This window comes from Pyrgilauda ruficollis, unplaced genomic scaffold (assembly GCF_017590135.1).
Source record: "Pyrgilauda ruficollis isolate IOZ18807 unplaced genomic scaffold, ASM1759013v1 scaffold23, whole genome shotgun sequence".
In the NCBI taxonomy this organism is placed as follows: domain Eukaryota; kingdom Metazoa; phylum Chordata; class Aves; order Passeriformes; family Passeridae; genus Pyrgilauda; species Pyrgilauda ruficollis.
The window spans coordinates 16,716,033-16,742,931 of NW_024522539.1; the positions used below are offsets into that span (position 1 = coordinate 16,716,033).

General features: G+C 45.5%; 1 protein-coding gene across 4 annotated transcripts in view; it reads right to left on the reverse strand.

Moving 5' to 3' along the window:
• Positions 1 to 26,899, reverse strand: part of MYO9A (myosin IXA) — a 173,821-nt gene that overhangs the window by 17,617 nt on the left and 129,305 nt on the right. For 3 of the 4 annotated variants that reach the window (XM_041469325.1, XM_041469323.1, XM_041469322.1), the window contains 13 exons: positions 23,501 to 23,620; positions 19,456 to 19,531; positions 14,934 to 15,077; positions 14,248 to 14,287; positions 13,238 to 13,360; positions 9,960 to 10,040; positions 8,982 to 9,092; positions 7,880 to 8,002; positions 7,246 to 7,395; positions 6,709 to 7,019; positions 4,154 to 5,779; positions 2,864 to 2,942; positions 2,154 to 2,366 (listed from right to left, as the gene is read on the reverse strand). In XM_041469325.1, coding sequence (XP_041325259.1) covers positions 2,154 to 2,366; positions 2,864 to 2,942; positions 4,154 to 5,779; positions 6,709 to 7,019; positions 7,246 to 7,395; positions 7,880 to 8,002; positions 8,982 to 9,092; positions 9,960 to 10,040; positions 13,238 to 13,360; positions 14,248 to 14,287; positions 14,934 to 15,077; positions 19,456 to 19,531; positions 23,501 to 23,620 — 3,197 coding nt within the window. The remainder of the gene's footprint in view (positions 1 to 2,153; positions 2,367 to 2,863; positions 2,943 to 4,153; positions 5,780 to 6,708; positions 7,020 to 7,245; positions 7,396 to 7,879; positions 8,003 to 8,981; positions 9,093 to 9,959; positions 10,041 to 13,237; positions 13,361 to 14,247; positions 14,288 to 14,933; positions 15,078 to 19,455; positions 19,532 to 23,500; positions 23,621 to 26,899) is intronic. The other variant, XM_041469324.1, reaches the window with a different exon arrangement.

Here is a 26,899-nt window from a genome sequence, read left to right on the forward strand (position 1 = left end):
TGAAGGAGCTATTCACTGGCCAGAGGACCAGCCTGCACATGGTGGCTGCCAGGCTCACCTTCATGTGACTATCACAAGACACAGCCAATGTGTCTGCACAGACATCAACCTCTGTACCTTTGAGTTTGTACCCAAAACAACCCCTAGAAGCACCAGTCCCACTTTATCACAGGCTGCTCTGCCATCTGCAACAAATTTGCAGATGGCAAACTGCAAATAAATTTGAATAAACAGTCCCTAAATTTTGCAACTTGTGATGATCCTGACCCAAAAAAGCCCCAAGCCAAAGGGCTGGTCCCAAACCTGCAATACAAAATACAGATGGAAACACTGGACACATTGTCAGGACACACAGATGGAGGGTAGCACAGAGCATAAAATGTTAGGGGTAGTGTTGGCCTAGAAAGCAGAACTTAACACACCAGGGGGGAAAGTCCTGACCACCAGTTAGAACAAGTGCTGGAGAGCAGAGGAGAAGAGGGACACAGCAGAGACACGAGAGAGGTGGCACCTACTGCTACTCGCATGCAGTGAGAGCTGTTAAACCAGGTGAGCAGAGTCCCAAGGAGCACTTCCAAGGAGTACAGTGACCCAGGATGCTCCCAAAGATGGAGCTTGTCCAGCACCAGCACAGCACTTCTCACACCCCAGAGGGAATGATTCCTACAGCTACAATTCCCTTTGTATGTGGGCAGCCTCCAGGAGCACAGCAAGGCACTCCAGGTGAGGCACACGTGGCCGTGGTTTGGTGGTGAACAAGGCAGTGCTGGGTTTGTGGTTGGACTCAACAATCTTAGAGATCTTTTCCAACCTAAATGTTCCTATGATTCTATGTAAAAAAGTACATTTTACTGCATAAAATTCTCCCTTTCCCAGTCCTCAAGCAGGGACTTGCATAAAGGTGCAGCCAGGTTATCTCAGCCCAAAGAGACATGTCTTTCAATCAGGTTTTCAGTATTCCTGCCTCAACCCCCCAACAAATTTATCAAGAGCAGGCTTAGAAAATTTATGGAATTTGTAAATCTCTGCCCTCTTGCAGTGAGGAAATTATCCTGACACCTGCTTTTCTTGGAAAAGCAGCTTTTAGGATCGCACGGGATGTTTGCCGGACACACATCAATGCTGTGGCACAAAATAACTCTCTGGCTTTGGGTTTCATGCTTTTCTTTGGTTTTATACTCAGCTCCACATCCTGTACTGCAGCTGGAGGAGAGGAACATGGCAGCCCTACCTAGCACTCCACCCAAGCTCACAGAGCAGGACAGAATTCCTGGTGTTTATCCACACTCCTATGGGGACATCTCCACTACCTCAGGAAAAAAATTATGAGCGAGTTGGAATCTCTTGGGCTCTTCCACTTCTGAAACCTCTCTGTTTGTGATTTTCCAAAAGCAGCTTATGTGGGTGGGAGATTAAGCCTGAGATGGAAAAGCTCCACTGCACTGGCTCATGTCAGACCTGCTAAGGGATACTTGTCACTGTGCTTGGAAAAAACGCTTTGGTTGGTTGTCTTTGTTCCCACTATGTTTTCATTGCCCAATTTCCATGGTTTTGCTTTTTCTGAGCTGCTGTCTGCCAGAATCACTCTGATAATTGAGGACCAAGTAATCATTGGATATTGTGGTTAAGCATAAAAAATCAAAAGTAAAAGAAGATGCAGGATTTACATAATTTTGTTATCTGTTGCTCTTTGAACAATATTTGCTTTCTTTTTTTACAGATTTATATAGGCCATTTTTAGATCAAAAGGTTCCAAGGGGAGGATGAGGTTAAAGCCCCCAAAACAGGTAATTGTGCAATACAAGTTGTAATGCTCCAGGAAAGCTATGGGAATTGTGGTGGATATCCAATCAACCCAGGAGCAAGAAATAGAGCTTGGATGGAGTGCTGAGCACCCTGGTCTAGTGGAAGGTGTCCCTGCCCATGGCAGGGGGTTGGAATTGAGATTTAGTTCTCTTCCAACCCAAACCATTCCGTGATTCTGTGATTCCATGACTTTGCCTCTGATTCTACTGTGTTTGCCAAATTTACCCATCTACAGCATCCTTGGGAGTGGGAAAAGAAGCAGTGAAGGGATCAGTGCAGCTAAGGTTAGCAAAGAAAGGCTCCCACAGCTCCGCTTTCATTTCCCCCACCACACTGGACACAATTACCATTTCGGAGTCACTGTAACAGGCCTGCCCCAGGCGGGCTGCGGGCACCGCCTCGGCGTGAGGAGGGTGCTCAGAGGAGAGAAGGAACTCAAAACTGCCATCGTAATCCTCTTCCTCCGTATCCCCCTCCCCATCAGCAAAAGTACCTCTAGTCAAGAAATCGGAGCGTGTCCGCGCCATGCGGGCTTTCTTTTTATGGCTCGGTCTGGGCACCTGCTTGACCAAAGGATAAAACAAAACAAAACAAAACGAAAAGAAGGGTTTTAAAGTAAAAAGGAGACTCTACCCATGTAGCCTTAAGACGTCTCTGAGTGCCACTGCACCCCATGGAGGGGATGCAGTATTAAGTCTAGTGAAAACAGCAAAGGACCAGGAAGAACAAAAACTAAGACAGGACGGTGAAAATGGACAATCATGGGTGTCACTCAAACGGAGACATTAAACCAAACCAAGACAAGACGGCGTTGGACAGTGTTTGCCATCAGGATCACAGGATCCTTTAATCCAGAGCTGCTACAAATTATTCCTACAGGGTTTTTTATTTTAAGATAAGGTGTGGAGGTTACTGTGCTGTCATATCACCCTTCCCATGTCTAGCAGCCCTTGTGCTTCAGACTTCACTTCTCTGAAGCTTTTGAGGGAAAACTGGCCAACTAAGTTATTTTTTGCCCTTTTCAATGGAAAGAGAAAATAAACAAATCACAACTCACCTCGCCTCTGCCAGACCCTGGCATCTTAAATGGCTTCCGTGTTTCACCCTTGGAAAGGCACTGATGATTTGCCTCTCTGCTGAAACACAACAGAACAGAGATCTTTCATCCTCTCCCAAAAGCCTTCCCACCATGCTAGCCCAGATCCTGGGAGTCCAAGCAGTCAAGACTAAATTGCAAGTCTGAGGTCAAAGGGTTTTGGATTCTTCAGGACTGGACTTAATACCACAAGACAAGAAGAGAAAACATTCTGCCTGTCAACTTTAAACAGCAAGGTCGTTATGGATTGTGTCTTTGTATTTTGGGGTTCTCTAATGTGACTATTCTGTTGCAGAGCAAAAATTAAAATACGGCAATTCTTAATGTCTTTTTCTTCCTGTTTCTTGCTCATGTTGCACATGAACCAGGAAAAGAAATTTTCAACAGGAATCTTCTCCTGTCACAACGGCACAGAAACCACAAGACTACTACACTTGGAAGTACCTTGATTTACCAACAGTCATTCACTGGGAGCTTTTGCCTTGGAAAGGGTGCAGCAGGATTTAGGAGGAGGGTGATTTATATCCTTTTTTGAGCTACATGGCCAAAACCACCCCAAAATTAGGCAAGGCACCTTAAGCAACACAACAGAGTAGGAGCAAATGTTGTCCCAGGATCTGGCTGCCATGTCCAGACCCTGGAGCAGCCCAAAGTTAAGCAAAGTGACGGAGCTGAGCAACTGCTAAGTCCATTACAGGTGTAATTAATTACATATGTGAATGATACGGTGTCCAAAGAGCATTCATGCACAAACTCTCTCTGGAGAGCTGATGTTTTTTCATCTAGCAACGGTCAGTGTCTTTGCTGGACTAATTATATGGTAAACAAGGAAAATCCTGGAATTTTCTGCTTCATCAAGTCATTTCTATTTCAATTACCCAAAAATCCTAAGAACTTATTCATCATATTTCACCTTGAGAAATAAACTCCTATCCCTGTTCATGTAGGGTAAATAATAACAGTATTGAGCCTGCTTATTGACTCTCTTCACCTGCTCATGTCCGTGATTATCTCCCCTGGATTATATAATGTTGTAAGAACCTGGGAAATCATATTCCAGGTCTTTTTCCTTTCCCTCTGACCTCCTCGTTGCTAGAAGATCAAGAACCCTTTGTTTAACTATGAGGTTTGTGCAGACTCCAGAAACAATGTTCTGGACCCTTTGTACAAAAAGGTCCCTAGCAGAAAAAGAGCCCATGGAGAAAGCCTATGGAGACAGCACAGGAGAAAGCCCACCATCTCTTTACTCACTGGAGGCCAAAGGGATTGTCCTTTGGTGTGAAGAACATGGAGTTTGCCCTCGTCTCCTCAGTGGCCTGGTTGGGCATCCGAGGCTGCCGGAGGCGCTCTGTCCTTGAGAAATGGCTGCCTGGGTGGTCCTTGGGGTCCAGAGCTGGTTTGGAATGGCAGCGGGGTTCCAGACCTTCTCTTCGCTCCACGAACATGCTGACAGGTCGGTCTTTGGGGGCACTGTGGGCTGGAGAGCTTCCCCTGGTCCCAACAGTGAGACCCTTGATGTCCACTGCTGAGGTTGGAGCCATGCCTGGCGTGGGGCTGTGCTCCCCTCTGCTCTGGGGGTGCAGGATGAGGACGGACTGAGGCCGGCTGTCTGGTTTTTTGGATGGTTTGAGGGAAGGGTCCTTCACTCTGCTCTGCTCTGTCCTCTGCAAAGCCTCTACCCTCCCTTGCTGCTCAAAGGCTTTGCGCTGCCTCTCCAGAATTTCCTTCTGCTGACGAATCTGTTCCATCATCTCCCTCTCATTTTGCAGCTGAAGCTGCTTTTGCCGCTCCTCCTTCTCCACGTTGAGCTTTTCCAGTCTCTTAATGACAGAACCTGGAGAAAGGGCCCGTGCTGCTGTCACTGTCCCACGTTCCTCTCTCTTGGTAGAGGGTTTATCCTTTTCCTCCTCTTCTTCCAAGGCTTTACCCTGGTCTGGTTCAGAGTCCTTCCTGACCTCGGATAACATAACTGTTCTTTCCTCTCTTTCCATTGCTTTATTCCTCAGGTTATTCTCCACCATCTTCACCTTCACATTGTCTTGTGGTGGAACGTAGAAAGTGGGGAGGTTGCTGGAAAGGAGGGTTTCTCTTGGGTGAGCCTTTATAACGTTCTGGGGGTCACCAACCCCACGCTCCTTCCTGCTGAGGTTATCGGGCAGCACCGTGTCTGCTGGGGTCTGTCTGCAGCCGGGCAAATCGTTGTTCCCATCCGCTGCACAGAAAGGCTTCTCCTGCAGCTGAGCCTGGGGACTGCTGGGCAGGGAGTCCATGGAAAATGACTGTGTATCATGCTCATCTAAGACTAAAGAAATGAGTTTACTACTTGAGGTATCTTCGCTGCTTAACAACTCGAAGCTCCCTTGAGAGCTCTCGCTCTCCGGGGTTCCCTGAGGGGAATGCAGTGCCTCAGACACCAGCTCGGTGGACCAGCGCTGCTCCTCTGAAGGTGACAGCCCACCTGTGGAGCGGACCTTGAGCAGCTCCAGGCTGAACTTGGCCTGTTCCAGCTCCCGCATCCTCCGGCTTTCCCTCTTTGCACGAACCACTTTTTTCTGATTGAGATCCTCCAGTGACTTGGGCCTCTCTCTCACGATGATCTCCTCCTCGGTGTCCATCCCACTCTGGCTGCTGGCTCTCTCATGCCTTTTGTACAGGGAAGTATCCAGTGGGTCCACGTGATTCACCCGATTATTCTCCAACAGTGATTTATGTTGTTCTACAGCTCTCACTCGCTCTTCAAATGAGCTGTCCTCCCACTTAGATGGGTCAGAGCCCTTAATTTCCAAACCATCTGCTTCCAGTCCATCCTCTTCTCTACCTGCCAGGCCATTCTCCAGCTGCATCTCTTTTAACTGGTGCTCTTTCAAAGCTCTAAACCTGGAAGAAAGCAGAAAACCAGGATATTCAGCCCTGCATCCACTCAGGACCCTTCAAGGCACTGCATCAATGGTGTCTTATCACCACCACCACCATCACCTCACCACCAGCAGCGTCTCAAGAACCCTCCTTGCACATCTGGTGCAAGACAAGGCAAGGAACAAACGTTCGGTTTTAAACCTCCTCCTCCTCTGCCATCTCTGCTACCGAAGGGCTGCCCCAACGCACCTGAAAGCTCCCCTCGTGCCGACGGCAGCGGGTCCAACCTCCATCCCTGGTCCAGCTCCTTCATAAGCTGTCAGAGCCAGAAAAGCTTAACCCATCACAACCCCTTGGCTTCTCCATCTTCGCCGTCCTGCCTGGACTGCGTCTGGAACAACTTAGCAGGGACTTGTGCCTGGCACCAAGAGCTCTCTGCAGCTCCCAAATGTTCCAAGCGACGTTAAGGTGCTCCACACCTTGCAGGCAGCACCTCTGGAGAGTGAATTGTGACCTGCCCCCCGGCCAGAGAGCCAAGGCATGGCTGGACAGCCTGTGCCCTCCACAGCGCCTGGCTCCGGTATCCCTTGTCCTTGTGAGCCAGCGCAGCAACCAGATTGGTGAGGCAATCTGAGTTAAAAATAGGCTACTTAAACTGGTGCTGCTGCCAAGTGGAAAAAAAAAAACCCTTGTGAGTATTTACAGCCTTGGCTTTGCACTGCTTACGTGCTCCAACCTGAAATAGGTTCTGCTTATTCCAAGAGCAGGACGTGCAGCTAAATTGTTAGAAAGCGTGGGCAAACGAAGGACCAGGGCGGGTCAAGAGAGGGTCATGGATACACGAAGGGACACTGCCCTGTGTAAGTCACTGTAGTGCCCTGATTCACACCAACCACCCTGTGAGCATCACCAAAAACACACTCCTCTTTACCCGAGGCCAACGGTGTTACCTTTGCCGTGCCAAATACCCGCGGCACGCCGCCTGCAGGCACACGGCCCTGCTCCTGCGGGCTGTGTACGCCTGCCGGGTACGGTGTCCCCGCCAGGCTGCCTGGATGCTGGTGGCTGCGGCGTGCCGGCGCCTGGTGTGCTCCCGCCAGCAGCTCTGGATGAGATGGGCTGCAAACTGCATCTGCAGGAACCTCCGCCGCTCCACGAAGCCTCGCCAGTGGGTCTGAAGAATGACAGCGGCTTTGCTGAGAACCAGAGGGTCTGGGGATGGTTTGCCTTTTTTTCTGCTCTGGTAGCTTCGCCAAAATCTCTGCAAACACAGCAGGGGATTCCTTGTAAAGGGTGCTGTGTGAAGGGACAGTACCTGGCTTCATTCAACCTCTCCAGCTCCTCACCATTCCCAGCTTATTACGGCAGAAGGAGTCAGTCCTGATTGCAAGCTCCTTCCTTGGACAGGAGAGCTGATTTTACCCAGGGGCTTTGTCTGTAGGATTTGGGGATGGTAATTTGCACTGGAGTCCAGCACCAGCACCCACCTGTATGCTGATGGCCGCGTGCCGCAGGCTCAGGAACTGCCTCCTGCAGAGCAGGCTGCGGAACCAGCGCTGCAGCAGCGTGATCCTCCGCAGCACCTCCTGGTGCAGCAGGTCCTGCAGAAGCTGCCGCTCCCGTTCCTTCATGAAAACCTGGCCAAAACAACCCAAAAAACACTAGCATGGAAAGCTTCCCAGACCACGAGTCAAATCCTCCTGGTTTCTGTGTCCTGGATGCTCCCAGAAAATTGAGGGGCTGATTTTTGTGAAGGCACCTCCAACAAGTTTCAGCAGTTTCACAACAGCCTGTGACTGTCTAAGCTCTGAATTATAGAGTTTTCCCATCAGGGGAGGCAAAATGAGAACCATTGTATCAAGCCAAGTCTACACACACACAGAGATTTTGGAGGACATGAGTTTTTTGAGGCTGCCTCTTTACAATCAATAACAAAACAATATTATTCCTTACTCTTCTATGTTAATAATATTAAGTTTCATTTAAATCACTGATTTTTGGTAAACAGAAGAAAAATAGTTTCATTAATTAAAACCATATATAGATATTAATTTATCAGACAGAAATACAGGCAAATGTTATATCTGTGTCTTAAAGGCTGAACTGAGGATGAACATTTACCATTGTTCTTCCAACTTGGTAATTATCTGGATCGAGTTTTATCTTCCGGAAGAAATCATGGATATTGTGCTTAGATGGGCTGATCCCTTGTGGCAAAAGGACATGGAAATGGTTCACAAAATCCTGAGAAGGAAAAGAAAAAAGCAACACCAAGATTTGGTTAGTTGGGTCCTGCTGCTTCTTTCTCCCATAAATAACAGATTTACTCCACTGGCCACATGAAACAAGACCTCTGGAGTGAGCAGAAGGACAGATAACATTTTATGCACCGAGGAACACCAAGATTCATCCAACATTTGTGGTTTGATGGGAAAGACATCAAAGCAGGGACCTAGCAAGGTTCAAACATTTTTCAGCGTGGGAGGAGAGGTTCTGCAGGAGCCAAAGGGTCAACCCGAGCAAAAAATGCTCCAAATCCCCATCGAGGGCGACAATGGAAGGTGGATACCAACATCTGCAAAACATTCCTCAGATGCTCCAGCCGTTACTGCTGGGAGGATTCAAAGAGTGAAGGAGGTACGAGAGGATAGATCCTCCCAAGCAAGGTTGGGATCCCTGCTCACGGCAAAAAAATACTGAGCATTTTTCTTTTTCTAAACAGCTGCTGTGCAGAATGCGACATCTGCCCCAAAGCAGCCACAAGCAGGAAACCAATCAGCACCAGCAAAGCATGAAAGGACCGACGTACACAAAACCTGGCAAACACATGGAAAAGAGGAAAACAGGAAAAGCTGGCTAACTCCAGCACTTCAGAGGATGCATATCATCCTCCTGATGGGATGCAGCCAACATAACAGGGCTAACACTGCTCCTGGTAATTCCAGATGCAGAAGAGAACAAAAATCAGTGCAAAATCAGTTTTTTTCCAAAAGGGAGTCCGTGTTGCAAAAAAATACTGGTTTTATTCTAAAATCATGGTGCAGAGGGCTCACAGCCCTCCCTGAGGTCTAGACTGGCTCATAGGCAGAGAACAGCCTGTTACATCCACTGCCTTCCAAGGGCTAGAAATTAATTACCCTGACAAAAAAATGAACCAGCAACACTCAGATGACTCTGCTAATGATGCTAAAGGTGATGGAAGACAAAGGCCATTGTACCCCACCTGGAAGGAGTATTTGCAGCTGTATCCTGACTGGCGGATGCGCACAGTTTCCAGCATCCCTGTGTAGCGCAGCTGCCGGAGCACCAGGCTGTCATTGAACCTCAGGGGCAGCTGCAAGGGGAAAACCAGACCAAGGATGAGCAAATATTTCCTTTCCCTGAAGCTTTTAAGTGCACGGATGGGTGAAGGGTTCAGCAGATGGAGCACATGTGCATGACACACACATTGTCAGCGATGCTACAGGAGGGAGGGAATGTGGGTCCCCAGGAACCAAACTAATCCCACTGGGATTGAATCCTGTTTGCTTCTGAGACTTCCAAACAGCTCACTAGAGAAATAAAGCCATAAAAAAATTTTTCTGCATTTCAATTGAAAAAGAGTCCCCAAGGGCATAGTTAATGTATGATGTTTTGAGCAAGTAAATAATATCCAATGAAAAAAGCTTCAGCTTTAAATGCCTGGATAAAACTCGGAAGGATTAATCTACAAAGGATCCCTACATTTTGAACTGAGGGTCCTCGGCCCATGACACAATTATGTAAAGTAAAATTCAAGAAATATGAGTGAGTGTGATCCATGTAGTTTATTCTAAAAGTATCTGCTTTTACCTACGGAAACATTATTTTAAGGAAGCTTCAGGGCTCAGACCCAGCACAAGTGAATTCATGGTTCTATAAATCTCTCTTATGGCTGGTCAGAAGCTTCAAAGGAGTCAAATTCATTTGTTAAATCAAATATATTTTTCATATAAATTAAAATACTATTATTTGCATACATATGTTTCTACAAATATAAGAAGAGCCATTGCAGTTTATCAAGAGTGACACCCAAGTGATAAATCCATGCTTCCCCTTGCTCAAATCTTCTAAATTCAGCTCCACTTGAGGGTTTGTTTCCTATCTAACTCCCTGTAAAAATGGAAAAAAGATTCCCAAGCTGATTTCTAGCAGGATCCTGCTTTCTCAGGACGGCATTTACCTTCTCGGCGTTGGATCGGATGCACTTGACAAAATACGGCTCTGCTTGGCCAAGGGTCTCCATCAGTTTGTTGAGGGATGCCTGCAACAGAGGAGACACAGGGAAGGGAGAGGACACCACAGGGGATAATGAAAATCCAAATGCTTAAATCATAGACCAACATAAATTGGAATTAATTATGAGTAAATGAGGCACATGGGAAGTTGTTCTCCCAAATTAGTGTTTTAGCACAAGCAATTTGGCTGATTTTGTCTTTGCCCCCAGTAAAGAAACCAAAGATAAATATAATGCTGGCTGGATTTTCAGATCTCTGGCTTCCCTGGAGCCCAAGTTCCCATCCCACTCCACACCACAAGCCTCTTCCAGCCATGAATGGGAGCTTCAAGACAAGAATTTACACCTGGCACCAAACAATCATTGATGTTTTGGTTTTTTTACGTTCCCATAATGCTTTTTAAATACAAATCAAATTTTCATTTATTAAAAGTGACTCCAGGCAGGATTTACTCCTGATTTTTAATTTAATAAACTTTACTGTTGGCCTAAAAATGAATTTTTTTAAATGAAAGTTTTGCCAAGGCAAAATTGGGAATTCACAAATATTTTTGAAGCCTGCAACCCTGAACACTTCACAGTTTGTTTCTAGAGAAGAGCTTCAATGCTGGCATGCTCCTGACTGAAGGATCACTGAGAATCAAGGGGTTTCCTGGTTCCATTTTTCTATTTCCCCTTATTTATTCATCACCATTAAAAGTCTCTCCCATAAACTGAATTTACATTGGCATCACTCTACAGCCAGCTGCTCCAGTGGGATGTCATGCTGAGTTATCCTTTCACCTTGCAAACCTTTGACTTTTTGGGATGAATAACAAGCTCTTGGAATAAAACCAGGCTGAAAATCAGAGCGTGCTGAGTCCATCAATGCTGGCCAGATTCCTCAGCCACATTTTTTTCTTGTGTCCTATAAATACTTTGGGCATCTCTAATTGCTGAGCACATTACAAACATGGCATTGGTAAAGTGACAGAGAGCTGATTACTCCTGATTATAATAGAGTTTAAAACTCAGTCATGTAAAGGATATAAGCAGAGTTATAAATTTTGGAATACAGGAGTTAATAAACTGGTGTAGTATTACAAAGAAGCATTTTACCCACAGATTGGCTCACAGGAAGCCTTTTTTTCCTTCTGATCATTTCAAAGACATCTTTATGGGAAGCCTTTCATGTTTAGAAAAACATGAAAATCCTGGATGTTCATTCACATCCAGGATTTTGGAAGGAGCAAGGGATGGATCCCACGCACATGTGATGCAGCTGTGTTATGTACATTAACTTCAGGCAAATATCCCTGCTCCTGTCCCAGGGAGCAGCATAATGCCATGACGTGGCAGACCTCTGCTGGCAAGCTCCTGGTTTTCTAAAAATCTGAAATTAAACATTTTTACACAAAAGAAGCCTATTGGGAGCTTTCAACCAGCAGCAATGCTGCAGCAACCCACTGTGCCCACACAGGCTAGTGGGAGGGAGAGGGGATACTCAAGGGACACAACCCCTTTGTTGAAAGTCCGGCAAGCAGAGTGCTCCCAGTGCTGGAAATGGTGGGAATGGGATGTGCAGGACACATAGGAGGGGGCATTTCCATTCCCTCAGGGCCATCCTGACTGAGGCAGATGGTCCAGGCACCCTCTGCCATCTGGTGGTCGGGAATCCACAAAGGACATGTGAGGTCGCTGGATTAACCCTGTATCCATCTCCTTTGTCCCTCTGCCAGCAAAACTTTCCAGCCACCCACTCCTTCAGCACTTGTACTCAGCCTTTCAGGAACCCTTCCATCCCTGTCTCCAGGGCACCACCTGTATGTGGGTTAAAGGGGAGCTCTACAGTTTTAGGTATGGGGGGTTTTGTTTTCCATTGTGAAAGCCATCCCTGCTCCTGGAGCACACTCTGAGGCAGCTATTTCCCCTACAGATTAGCCTAAGTCTAGGGATAGTGGAAATCCACAGGAGATGGAGCAGCTGCAAGCCTGGTGTTGAGGTATTAGCCACAAAGCAGCGTTTCTCTGCAAAAAAAAACCACGTTAGGAAACATTTGTGTTTCCTGCCTGTGACCCAATTCCATGCACTGCAATTTTATTAGTTTGCTCTTGATTAAAAAAGCAATGCTGCTGCTTTGTTCCTTAAAATTATTCTCTTTAACAAGTGCTCACTGAAATTAGGGATCTTTGATTTAAATGTGCTGTGAAAATATACAAAAAATATCAATTTTGTTCCCCGGGGCTTTTCAGAGTTTTGTTGGGAGCATAAATAGGTTTTGGGAAGGCCTTTCACTCCAAAACAACCCTGTTTCAACCCCTCTATGGGTATGAATTAAACTCTGCAGGAGTGAATTTTGACCAGAATACCATTAGATTAGACAAGGCTAAATATATAAATTTACAGATGTGCATTCTGCAAATTATATATACACATGTGTGTGCATGTATTTTTAATTATTTACTTTTACCCACACCTACACACAGAGACTTTCTAAATATAAACCACGTCTCCAAAAAAACCCCAAAGCAGTCAAAATTACAAGTCAAAACCAACCCAGACATGCTTAGAACACAGATTTTAAGTGAAAAGCTGCTTTCTATTATTACCACCTGCCCGTGCACATGTCTTGTAGCAGCTTCCAAGCCGTGATGCACATACAGAACAATCCCAGGTTGGAAAAGACCTTTAAGATCATTGAGCCCAACTGTGAGCCCAGCAGTGCCAAGTCCTTGGAGGATTATTTTCCCTGCTCCAACCCTAGGGATGGCTGACTGGCACACCTCACTGACAACATAAGATTGATCCCTCCTCTGAATTCCTGTGCTCACCAGGAGATAATGCAGCAGGATTCTGACTTTTCTGCCCCTATTAAAATTCCCATTCTGTCTCAGAACAGATTATGCTGGATGAGAGTATAAAGACTACAAAAAACGTGATTTGGGGATTTGATGGTTTCTGGATTTGGGGGAGAAAGCACCACAGTATGATGTACCAGAGGACAGGATGCACCAGCATCTCCTCCTGCAGCTCATCCTCATGTCCCACCTTGCACCAGCACGTCATCCCCCATGATACCCATCCCCACTCTTATTTCTCTCCATTTGCACCCTTCAAATACCTGCCATGTCTCCCAGTTCCCTCAAGCCCTCAGTGGGATTCATGGCCTAAATGCTGTAGGGGATGGGGCAGGAGAGTGCCTGGAGCAGGGGGTTTCCCTCTCTCCATCAAAGGAAAGGGCTCACCTGGAACTGGGCACTGATGCTGGGTGGTTTTTTCTTCTTATGGAGGTGGAGGAGAGATTTGGTGATGCGGTCGTGCAACGTCAGGTTTGTGAGGTGCTTGAGGGACTTCACATCCAGCAAGTGCTGTGGAAAAAGAGAGAATCCATAAAAAACTCCAGCTGTTATCATCACACCATCTGCTATATCCCTCCTTTACCCTCACAAGCCTTCCTTAGGTGATGTAATCTCAACAGGGAACACTGGGGGATGGCTTCCCTGTGAGGGTGGGGAGGCCCTGGCACAGGGTGCCCTGAGAAGCTGTGGCTGCCCCATCCCTGGCAGTGTCCAAGGCCAGGATGGATGGGGCTTGGAGCACCCTGGTCTACTGGAAAGTGACCCTGCCCATTGCAGGGGGTAGAACTGGATGACCTTTAAGGTCCTTTCCAACACAAACCATCCTATGATTCTAGGATTCTCCTCACTGTTAATGAGCAGTTCATTGACTAATTGCATCAGTGCCTCTCCAGATGCAAGATGGACATAGAGAGGAGTAAAAACAATGTTTGCTCCTCTCCTGGTGCTCTGTTTCTGACCACGGATGCAGCATCAGTGAGGACCACAAAAAGCCTTATTCTTCTAGGGACAGCAGATGTCCTGGCATCTCTTAAAATATAATAAATGTAGTCAAGACAGAGGGAAAGTAACAAGCCTGTTGTCTATCAGGTACCAGCTCTCCTGCATCACTTACTTGCTCATTTTAGTTTAGAGATTTAGTTATTAAATTTCACCAGCATGTACATACTCCTCAGAAGGAGGAAAAAGGAGACAGAGCAGCTCCAAGGAGGATGTAAGTGCTCGTATCTCTCTCTCCCAGAAATCAGGGGTGAAATCCTTTGGGTTTATATGAATGAAAGAGCCCTAAACAGAGCTGAGTTGACACAATGGTCTTCTTCATATCCAGCAGCATCACATGACTGGGCTACAGCCTTAACCCACAAACCACAAGGGGGAAAATGCTGCTTCTCACTCACCTTTGGGAGACTGGGTTTGGCTTTGAAGTTCTTATTTCGCCTGGGGAGATAATAAATGGCTCAGGTTAATCCACAGTGCAATTGTGGAATGGAGGAGTTTATAAAACCAGCCCTCCACATCCCCCTGACATCTGCTGTCAGTAGCCAGCACTGAAATGGGGCTGGTCCTGCATATTGCAGACTGAGAGGGGTGTATCCATTTCATGGGAATGGTTACATTGGAAATGATGGTATGCTGGGAATTTGGGAAGAGTGAAGAAGCCAGGTCACAAAATGATTGACCAGCCTCCTGCTTTCCAAACCCCATGTTCATTCCAGCCACCCTGGGATGCTCCCTGAACCTTCGAGGAGGCTGCAGTGTGAATCATCTGCCCAGATAATTACAATGGAAACTCTGATAAGATGTTAAAAGTGTGACTGCATTACATGGCTGCTGTATCTCCAGACTGTGTGACCAGAAGGTTTGTTCCTTCTCTTTCTTCCCTTTGTCTGTCATTCTGAATGAATGAGACAAATTAAATCAGACATGTCAAATGTACTGGCGTTGCTTCGACCCAGCTGGGAGACAGCTCCAAGTCTACTTGGCACCCTGAGAGTTTTATATCCTGGCTATTTACATTCCCCTAACTACCCTTGCTGCTCATTGTGCTGCAGCAGTAAAGCCCAGACCCCTCCTGGGTACTGACATGAGGATGCCATGGGCCCTCTCCAGCAGTTTGCTGTTGGTGGTGTTGACGAATATCCCATCTTTGTCCAGGAAGGTGCCAGGGCTGCTGAGCCTGTTGTGCCTCATCCCCATCCGGCCATTCCAGCCAACTCCATAGGCATCCCTGCAACACCAGACACCATTAGGAAGAGATAAAAACCACGGTTCCATGATAAAAACAGACCCTAAAATAACTCATTGGTAGAAAAAGAGCTGCTGCTTTTTTCTTTCCATTGTTCATTTGCTCCCATGGGATGAATCCCTGGTGCCAGACAGCACATGAAGCCATCATCTACTAAAGCACCTCTCAAAGATCAAATATTCACAAAAGGAACAAATTAACAGCAGGACAATAACAGCTCTCCCAGACAGAAACCTTGAGTCTGCAGATACCTCTAGATACCTTTAGTGGTCTGAAGGATACAAGGCCATGACATCTGGTGCTGACTCTGTCTCCTCAAATTCACACAATCATTCCATTCAGAAAAGAAAAAGCAAATCTAATTTGCAATAAACTCATTATTTGCCACAAAGATGGATGTCAGCCCCAGCTGGATGGATGGGTTGACCCAGAATCACTCTCTGGGTTCTGATTACAAATCAGTCACTCGATTTGGTCCCCTCTGCCACAGAGCATAACTGCTGTGGTCTCCAGAAATGCCCACCTGGCTTCAGAAGGGCTAAAGGAAACAAGGAGAGGAACCAAAATCCTCTCTTGGAGGGATGGAAACAGATACTTGACCAAACTGCATATCAGGACAAGCAATTTCTAGAGACGAGGAGCCTTTCAGTGGTGTCTAGGGGACATGAAGCCTCTTATGGGCAGCACCCCACCAAAATACTTTTGGCTTGGTGGGTTTTTAATGGTTTGTTGGGGGTTTTAAATTCTAAAATTTTTATCAGCCTTGCAGAAATCATCATACAAAATAAAAGCAATTTAAGGAAGGATGTGGGGGCTGCAATGCACCCCCTCCCCATCATCACCCAAGTTATCTCAGACACGAGGAAAAGGACCAGGAGGAGACTCCAGGCTGCACCAGATCATGAGGATGCTGAAGGACACGGTGGTTTAAACATGGCCTCAGGCACTGGCCACTTCTGAGCTCTGACAACAAGGCAGTCCTTTGCCTTAAAGTCCCGATTTGGATGAAAGGCAAATCTCAAGTGCCACATGGAAATTAAAAATTAAAGGATGTAAAGCTGTATGTTCAGCCAGCTCAAAGCCTGGAGCCAGATCCTCGGAGCAACGTCACCTCACCGCCTCATCTAAGCACTTCCCAAATTCCTTCCTGATCCTATTAAATCAGCATTTTGACATGGACCACTATTATAAGGAGGGATCAATCACAGCAAAGCAAAACCCCTAAGTGCTCCACGACCTGCTTTCTTAAGCATTCCATTCACAGATGGTTAGTGAGAAGCTTGAATATCCAAGAGATCCCTGGGACTCTTCACCTTTCTTCTCTTTACATCTCAGGTACCATCCACCAAAACCCTCCTGTTTGCAGGTGGGAAAAAAAAATCACCAGGTGATGGGAACCACTAAAACTCAACAGCCACTTTTGGGATGTACAACACCATTAATCTTGGCCAGCCTCTATGGAAAATCCTTGAAATTCCCACGTGGTTTTAAAAAACCCAAGAGATAAAATGACAGCTCTGTTCGTTATGGACACTTTAGGATGGATATGTTCACATGGCAACAGATGCAGGCTTTTGGTACTTTGGGGTCAATCCCCTCACCTACCCAGCCAGCTGCTTCCACACCAACACCTGCTCAGACAACCCTGCACATAAAAGTGTCATTAGTGAGCACAAACCAGCAGGATCCCAACCAGCCCAAGTGGTTTTGGTTAGGCATGACCTGGCCTTCATTTCTCAGCAGCTGGGGAAGGCACTTGGAACGCTCTGCTGAAGCCTGGTTTCCCACCCAGCATGTGCAAACCACCCGTCCACTTTTTTTCTGAGATCAGAGGAGAGCACTTGGCTCCCTAAACCCTCCACAGTGACTTCCTGAGTGATGTCATGCCTCAAAATTGCTTTTAGAAACAGGCCCCGGGCTATCCTGTAGGTTGGATGCACAACCAGACTTATCAGCGACCACATGATCATGAGATGGCTTTGAAAGCAATTCCTGTTTGATTTGGAGCTGTAAATGGCCTGCCAGTCGATCTGCTGGGAAGCTGCTAATGCCAGTCTCTCTTCCAGCCCTGTTACCTGCGCTCCTGTGCTCACCTCCTCTTGCCCAACAAGTGCCATTTACCTGAAATACCAACATTCATCAAGGGTGACACGACCCTCCAGATCAAAAGCAGCTAAAACGAAAGGGATCAAAATCACCAGACTACTCTGAAAGTACAGGCTGGACCTTGGAGATCTTATGAGATACCTGGTTTGTACTTCCAGAAGGAAGGGCAAAGGTGACATTTGGGGACCCATTACTGACGATGCCCAAGGGAAGATCACAGACCATGTTATTGAGGCATCACAGGAGGAGGAACACAGGAGTTAGGATGACTCCAAAAGCACTTTTTTCTGCAAATAAATGCTCAGATTGAAGCTGCTGGTAGGACACAGCTGCTGAGGATGAGGAGGAAAAACACAGTTCCTCAATTCTGGCTGTTTAGGCTGACATGTCTGCTGTGCTGGCATAGGCTAAGCCACATAACCAGAGCTGACCACATACTGAACTCCACAGTAAATAAACATATCCTCCTCCTTGCCTGGGTCAGGAAGAGTTTCCCTGCCTTCACAATGTCCCTTTGCTGAGATAATTGAAATATTTTGGGCTATGAAAATGTTGGCAGCCCCACCTCCCACTCTACAGTGCCCCCAAAGCTGGAGTTGGGCAGTCAAGAAAAGCCCTGTCCCAGTTCATGGATGCTCCAAAGGTGCCAAAGGTTGGATAGAGAAACTGCAGGAATCCTCTTATCTCCAAGGGAAGATCTCCAAAGGGACAAAGTTTCAGGTTACGTTATCTTGAGGGAAACTTGCACAATCAGAGGTGCTGGAAACAGGGAACGTCACCTCTGGAGACAGCAACCTTCACTGCTTTGAGCGTTTCCAAGGACTGGCTGTCATTGCAACCCAACCCATCAGGGCCCCAGCAGCTGCAGCATAATGAGAAAGGAAAGGAGGGTGGCAAAGACTGAGCTGAGGACAGCCAGGGTTGCATCACCTTCCCAGGATAGGGTCGCATTGCTTGCACCACCTGGATTTCTGCTCAAATTCGAGAAGTGGCACAAATTCATTAATTCAATCCCACCATTTTAAGTAAATTCCATGGACTTGTAATGATGTGAGAACACCCAGTTCTCCTTCACAGGGTGCCACTGCCTCTCTCAAAGGGGAGGAATTCAGAAGAAGGACATTCTATTCTTGATGACACTCAGAGAGCACATGGTGAACAAAACCAGGCAGAAGAAGCCACTTTTCTTCCCCTAGAAAAAAGGAATGATGTGTACCTAATTTTTGTTGTGGCAGTTTGGCATTAAAGCCATTAAAAATGAGCCTTCCTAATATCCTTGAAAGATATTTAATTTTCTGTGGAAGGGAAGCCACTAAGATGCAAGGACTGATTTAGTGGGCACATTTCAGGAGACAGACTCCCTTGACTTGTTCTGGTCTTCCCATTAACCTCAGAGCAGCCATAAAGACACACTTGGATATCTGCAGCTCCAAGCAGTGGTTGTAGGAGCTGAGGGTGTTCCTATCACTTCCTTTCCCAGCACACACCTGCTCAGAGGGAAGCAGAGAGGCACCACACGTCTTTATAGGGATATTGGGAAAATCAGACCTCCTGGGATGTGAGGAGGGATAGCACAAGAGTAGCTGGGAAAAGGATCAGTACCCAGACATGCCTTGGAAATGAAGACTTTGGCTTCACAAGCAAGTTAATTCTTATGAATTAACAAGAAGGGGATAGAGATGGAGGAGGAGAAGGGGCACAGATCTGTATCTCAAGTGTAGACCTGAGTTTCATCCAGTAGCTGCTTAAATGGCCAGAAACTTCAAGGAGGGATTTAAAAATAAAGATGTACATAAAATCTGTAAAAATCAATCAATTTTTAAGCAAATATGCTTTTTTCCCCCCTGAAAACAAGCAAGCATTTGGCAAAGTACCATCTCAAACTCCGTAACTTCCAGGTTTTCCACATTCCAGGGTGCCTGGAGCTACCACATGCTGTATGCAGTTCTGCACCCAAACCTGTCCTCCTTAAATGACTATTTCCTTGATATTGGCACATTCATTCATTTTTTTAAGCTTCTTATCCCCTCATACACCCACCACCAACAACTGCTGCCTTTGACACAGGGAAGTTGCTTTTCCTGCCTGCTGTTTAGTCAGGAAAGGTGTTTAGATCCGATCACACGGCAGAGAAAGAAGGAAGAGAAGACTGATAGGTGAGATGGAAGAAATGTCAATACAGTCATTTTCAGGTACAGACAGTGCTCTCCCATCCCAGATCCCTGCCATGCCAAGGTAAAAGCAGGAGCCTTACCGTGGGCTCCTCTCGTTGATGGTGTTGACTCCCTGGAGGTCTGAGAGCGGCGTCCGTGGGCTCTTCCGAGTGATACCTGAAGCAGCACATGAGGAAGACGTTTCCAGCTGGCTCATACCCAACAGACAATTAGCAGAGCCATCCCCACAGACAATTAGCAGTGCCATAGCTGAGGCCTGACTCTGGCGCGGAGCAGCGCGGACGTGTCCTGGCACATGCCGGGTGCCAGGGATGCCATCGCTCCCCAGTCCCACCTCCCTGCCAGAGTCATCACCCTCGTGAGTAACACTGTTTGCTCCAGCCTCTCATTCCTCTCCCACACACACACGGGGTGTTTTAGGGACGTGCTGTCCCAGCTAGCAAATGGGGTGAGGGAAGGAGATGATGGGGGAGAGCAGTCACTCATGTTCTCCATGTCCAAAAGATTCCCAAGCTTTCCACTGTGCATGGGATAACCCAGCTGCATGGACAAAACACCTGGACATAATTAGATTGCTTGGAAAAATGGTAATTTATTCCTTAGACACTTCTTCTCTCCTTTCCTCCAAATATATGGACATGTGCAGCAAATAGGAAATGCTTTATATACTATTTCATAAAGGCTTGATCGCCTATTGAGCCTACATTCTTTAATACCTGGAATAATTTATTTGTAATAAAATATAACTAATAAAACAACATACTAAATAAAGTATCTGTTTTGTATTCAGCCAAGGTAGCTGCCACACATGGTTACAGTAGCAGCTGTTATCTGCCCTGAAGTGGAAATGTTTTGTAACCAAGCACTTAGGAAGACAGGAGACAATTATTGTAGACAACAAAACACTTCAAGTCATCAAACCACAAAAATATAAAGATCTGATAATGTGGAGTTTGACATGAAAACAGCTGAGCAATTTTATAACTGTCTCAAAATCATTGCTGTGAGACAGGAAAAATCACAGCTCTCACCTCAGCATGGGGAAAATGTGTTTTATTCTACCCTGAGACATCTACAGTGGGGAAAAAAGGGGGAAAAAAGCTTTCTAAAAAGAAAAAAGTCTAAACTATGGTTTGTAGCAGGACAGGAGGAAGCAATGGCATATCCCTCCTCCCTATATTTATAATTCCACTATTTCATGCAGCCCAGCTGCTAAGCTAAAAGATGTCCTGGCGATTTTTTATTCTGAAAGATGAGCACAAAGCAAATACACTGAGACCTGAGCCTGTCCTGCTGTTCTGAGCCTGGAATTCCTGAGGAGAAGATGAATTCCTACCGAAGGCATCCCTTTAACAGGACATTTACCACTCTCCTTGCCCTGTTAAGGTGTTGTAACTCTCATCTTGAAGCTGAACACGAGAATCTGTTCATCTTGAATAGGGCAGGAGATCCCTGAAAAGGCTGATGGTCCACCTGGTTAAGTTTTTGCATCTAAAGATGCCCAAATATTCAGGAAATGTCAACAAAAGAAAATTTGAGGGTGTGCTGTCCCTTTGTCCCTGTGTGTATCTTTGAACCCTGCCTGTGCTCCAAGGCAGGACCAAACAAATCACTCCAGCTGAGAAGGTTTGGCATCTCCAGCATTGGAGGGTTTTGGAAAGCAAGGCAGGTAATGCATCTGAGTGCTTAACAATACCCAAGCTCAAAACTCTTTTCAATCCCTCTTCTTGCCATGTAATCCATTTTTGGGTTACATTTCTGGTCTTAAGAGTGTTCTTGTACCTCTTTTAGGACTGGCATTTCTGTGTCCAAAGTCCTGATTTAGAGCACAGAAACCCAACTGTAAATAGGGAAAAATGGGAATAACCATGAATCTACTTAAAATGTTGCATTAGTACTTTGTGTAGCTAGTTTTAGACTAAGAAAGCACCTAATGTCTAGCTGGATCTATTTTTAATATAGATTAAATGAATATATTTTAATATGCCTGGATACTCCTCCATTAAGGCCCAGAAGGCTTTTCTTGTCTAAAGGAGTCCATGAAAAATGGGATTTCACTGGTGTTTCCAATATTTTTTTAATACATACCCTTCTTTTTGGAGCAAAATCTGTCTTCCTACCCTTCTGTCAGGCTGAGACACAGCCTGATCTGGTTTACACTTCAGGCAGGAAATTATTCTGATTTTTGAAGCATATTCCCTTTCCTTCAGCAGGAGTGTTTCAGAAAGACAGACTGATTTACCCAACAGGTCTTTGCCCTTGTTGAGAGGAGTTTTGGATAAGCCCTGTCTACTCTCTATGGATGAATGCCAACCAGCAGACCTCCAGTCTTGATTCAGAGGTGTCTAAGCCCAGTGCCTTGCTCTGGGGGAACTGGTGGTAGAGTATTAGGGGAGCAGCTGATGATAAGGGAAGGGTGACCAGTTGGCTCCAGAAGCTGAATACCAAGGGACCCACAGGGAATCTCAATAAACTCATCAAAGCAATTTGTTTTCTCTCTTTATTCAGAGCTAATTGCACAGTTCAAAACAAGGGGATGGCCTTGGTTCCTGTCTCAAGGATGATGTGGATGTATAACCTCATCTGACTTGTGAGAAAAGCCAAGTCCCTGGAGCCAAGCTCACCTGATGTATTCTGAACTGGAACATTCCACATGCTCCAAGCCCACTTGAGCTTGCCAAGGCTGGGAGCCTGGGGAAGCAGGAGCACACCCCGTGGGGAGATGGGAAGGATCTCTGAACGCAGAACAAGAATTACTCGTTTGCCTGGTCAGATGCCAATTCACAAACTGGCAATGTTCTCCTTAGATCCACTCACTGGATTTATCCTAAGAGATGCCAAATTGTGTGGACTCATCTATATTAGTGAGGTTTTGAGGTGTTGAGCTCAACAGTGCTTCCCATTATTATGGGAACTCAACTCAACTTCCTGCTCCCATTCAACTTCCTGCTTCCCATTAAATCAAAGCTCTAAGTATCTCTTGAGTTGTGTGAATTTCCTTTTTCCCACCTAAGGAAATGCAAACTAAACCCCCCAAGATCTCCCATACTGCTGAGCCAACTTAAAAATTAAAGTTAAATTGATTCATCAATTGCAAGGAAAATTACTCTGCTGATAACTATCTTCCTTTCCACGGGTTTCTTGGTAGTATCAGTAATGTCACTTGGCACAACACCTCTTAATAAATCTAAAATCAAGCAAAATTTAGTATCACTCCTTTATATTTTCTTATAGCAGTGTTGGGAACATGTGGGGAAAATAACATAGTTAAATTAAGAATGAAAGCCTAAATTAAGACCTAAACCACCACTGCTCCCCCAGTCCCACATGCTGCAGGAAGCACAGACATCTGACAGAAGGTTTCTAACAGGAAACCCGTATTTAGGAAGATTTAACATGCACCTACTGTACTTACCATGCTCAGCTCTACAGAAAAAAAAGGTGGTTTCCACTTACACCTAAATTTCATGAAGTTTAAGCAAGTTGGGCTGAGGTTTTGCCCATGCAGAGCAGATCTGTTTCTGTCAGCTTTAACACACAACATGAATGAAGAGAATAATGGTAGGAAAATAACATATCTAAACATGAGAGCACCAAATATCTATTTAAATAAAAAAATAAAATAGAGTAGTGCAGGCAAGAGTGTCCATGTTGTCATGCAGGATGAGTTTATTACATGACAGAGGAGTGAAGATGAAGAAATGGAGACCAAGTACATCATTCCATAAAATAACATTGACAATGCCTCTGTTTTAAGTAAAAGTCCTGGGACACAGTATTTCCACAAGTTAAAGATATTTCTGAAGTCCAATGAAATCCAAATTAAGTTGAATTCCAGCTGTACCAGCCTTGTATCAGGAATATTTGCAGTGAGTAAACAGGAAAATTTGCAACAGAATTATTTTTGCAAGATCTCAAGAGATATGGGTTTGCTTTTAATTTGACTCTTCCAACTCTGCCTAATTATTTCCCAACAGGTTCAAAACTGCTCTGAGGCAGCTGGTTTGATCATGGAGGGCTCCTCAGGCACTGATTTTTTATCCTTTCTACATGGAATGCACCTGGTTTCCATTTCTGGACATGTGAGTGTGGTATCAGAGGGGAGGGCGGGTGGTGGAGCCTTACTGTACTTCTCCTCCTTGCACCTCTGCAGGATCTCTAAGCTCCTCTGATGAACTGGGTGGTGGAGAAAGCTAAAACTATCCACACTTTTCAAAACCGCACATGGCACTGCATCATCATGCCCTTGGGAAGCAAAATAAAAACAGACAAAAAAAATTGAGAGAAAAGAAAGATTTTATAAGCAGAAGTTAGGAGAGGGGAAGGAACAAGCCCAAAGGACCTCGAGGGTCACAGGTTTTTGTGCTTGACACAATTTAACTGTGGGTTCCTCCTCACAGCACTGTGGCACGGAAGCAATAGGCTGGACCACGTCCCAGTCCTAATTATAATCCTCATTAGACAGAGCATAAACACTTAATAATCACTCCAAGATTATTTGGGCAAAAAGAGGATTATTAGATAAATATTTACTTTTATTAACTTCTTTTTAAAATCCCTTCTGTGGCTCTGCCCAGTGTTACCCTCAAATCCCTGTCCAGGTGCTCCATGACACAACCACCTGGAATTCTCATCGTGCATCCCAGTGTTACATTTTGCTCCGAATTTGGCAATTAAAAGGAAAAATGTGAATTATTTGCATTAAGCACCATTTCCATATTCCCTGAGGGCAGAGAACACAGAGTCTGGAGTTTGGCAGGATAGGTTTGAATTGGAAGAAACCATCAATGTGTGGCAAAGAGGACTTCTGATGGCCCAGCTGTGAGCACAGGGTGGAGGGGAGGTGACACCAGTGACAATGTGCCAACACACAGTGTCTCTCTGTCATGCTTAGCCAAGTCCAGGATGTGCCACACTCCCAGTGAGGCGTGGGGAGGTCACCGTGGAGTCACTTTGTGCCAGCATCTGTGGGAGCATTTCATATCAACAAATCAAACCATAGAAAAGGACTGATCTGAATTTTCCACAGGAACACTGTCAAGGGGTGTCTTCCTCACCTTAACACCAGTGAGACCTCAAACACCAAACTTTTGGCTGCTGTCACCTTTATTTGGCAAGTGCAGCCTTTTTTACTGATTATTTTGAGGGCAGTGGTTTTTTTGGTTATCAGCTTCTGAATAAATCTGCAGAAGACAGTGGGATTATTTTCAAGCAGGAATTACCCAAGGAGCACTCCTTGTTGGCTAAATCCAACTGCAGAGCCCATCAAGGACAGGCACAGCCTCAAGACCACAAAACCTTCATCAGAGGAAGGATTTAGGTCCAGCAAAACCATGTCTCCACAGCCTAGTTTGTATGGATAACATTTTTTCCATTAAGTTTTTGCTATGAATTAGAGGGTTTTGCATAATAAATGGGTATTGATGACAGCAAAAATAGTCAGTCAGCCTATTTTCTTTCCTAAAAAGCTTGACAGTGTTCCTTTAATCCAAGTTCACAAACAAATCCAGTTCTAACATGCAGTTCTATTGGACTACTTCAATCTTCATTGATAAACTTAGTAATAAAAAGAATTAAAAATCAAATTATTGAAGAGTTCCACCCTTCAGCTTAAGTGCAGCTTGCCCGATCCTGGCATCTTTCATTCAAGCAGTGTTGGCAGCACCCTAAGAAGCATCACTCAGGCAGAAACACAAAGGTACCAAAGTGACACAAAAATTCACAGTGACACCACTTTGCTGCTTTTCACCTTCAAGTTAACGAGGACAATCACACAATCACCAAAAGCTGCACTAGGAGGGTATCAGGAGCGCAAGAAAAGAAGAGTCCCCAAAGCCAGCAAGAAAAAATGCTGATTATCCTTCCAGAAGCATGTGCTTGGCATGGAGGAGACCAAAAGGATGATGTGGAAAGGAAGCAGAGCAAAATTTTGCAGAGCTGCTTACACATAAGCCAAGGATTTTTCTGGAAAAACCCTGTTGGGTATTGCAAGCATAAAAGCATGAGAGATCCAGTTGGGGTTCAGACAAAGAATGCAAAGAGCCTTTAATTAAAAGAAGCAAGTTTTGGATATTTCCCTGCTCCCTCACTTTACCTGCCTAATGGATGGGGAAAGGGTTAGAAGAACGGGCAGCACGTCTTGAAAAAATATCTGTACAAATATAAAGTGTGTGCATGTGGATGACTGTGTGAGAGGCTTTTCTTACTCTACCATAATTTTGCCAGCAGCTCCACATCTGTAGGCAGGCAGATGCTCAAATCAGGCTAATTGAAGCCATCAAGGTTTGATAAAAACCAAAATAAACCTCAAACGTGCTGCTTTTGGTTCTCTGCTTCTATCTATCAAGACGGGAGAACTTTAGTGATACTTTTATAACTCACAAATGTTTTCTGCCATAGAGGCAAAGCATCAATTGGGGGCTTTTCTGCACTGTTTTGGAGAAGGGAAGGGATTTCCAGCACCTGGCAGTCACGCTGTCCTGATAGTGGCTGAGCCTTCTGTCCACGTCTACCTCTTCCACAGCCACCTGCTTTGGTGACAGGATTTTGGAGGAGGACAATGGAACAGGGGATGGCTGTAAGGTCACATCAGCAAAAACACAATTAAACCCTGCTACTGATCTCACCTTGCTAAATGTGACTTGGGCAAAGTCAGAATCCCAGAATGATTTTGAGTTGGAAGGGACCTTAAAAATCATCCAGTCCCACGCCCTGCCACAGGCAGGGACACCTCACACTACAGGTTGCTCCAAGGCCTGTCCAGCCTGGATGGTCATGCTCGGACATGGTGGGCAGCTCTCCAAAGAGGGCAAGGACAACGATCCCAGCTCTCCTCTGCTTGTAGGTTAAATTATTCCCACAGATAAGGTGTACCTCAGTATGGAATTTAGATTTAGGTCATCACCTCCCAGTAGTGTTGCCTGTATAACGGAGACTTTCTCATTACTTTTTCCCAATTTGATGCACATAAAAATTTAGGGTATAAATGACTTGTGGATTGTTGGTAAGTTTAAGACAAGCCTTGTCCAGCTTTCTGAGGGGTTTGTTTTTTTTTTAACTCAAAACCCAGAGGGCACAAAGCACAATGCCATCTGAATACAGGCTAAAGGACATGGACAGATAATGGAGCAGCACCATGAAAAGGTTTAGAAATTCAGCCATCACCACGTATTAGTTAATTTTGGTATGGAAAGAGAAGGCGAGAGTGGAATTGAGTCTCAGAATTGTCTCAAGACCTCCTGGTCTCATCCAGTTACATACAGATATCTCCATATATATCTATATCTATAATCATAGCTATATATTGATACAGATATACATAGAAAGAGAGACATAAGCAAGGTACTGCTACAAACTCTGGACTGAAAAGCGGGAGTGAGGAGACGAGCACAGCAGTGTGCAGGACCAGTTGCCAGAGACACAGAAAGCGAAGCAGGGCTTGAAATCAGCTCTTACTTCCTGAGATTGAATGATTTTTTCTTATCTTCTGGATTACCTCATTTGAGTTCAGCCTGGGGTTCAGCA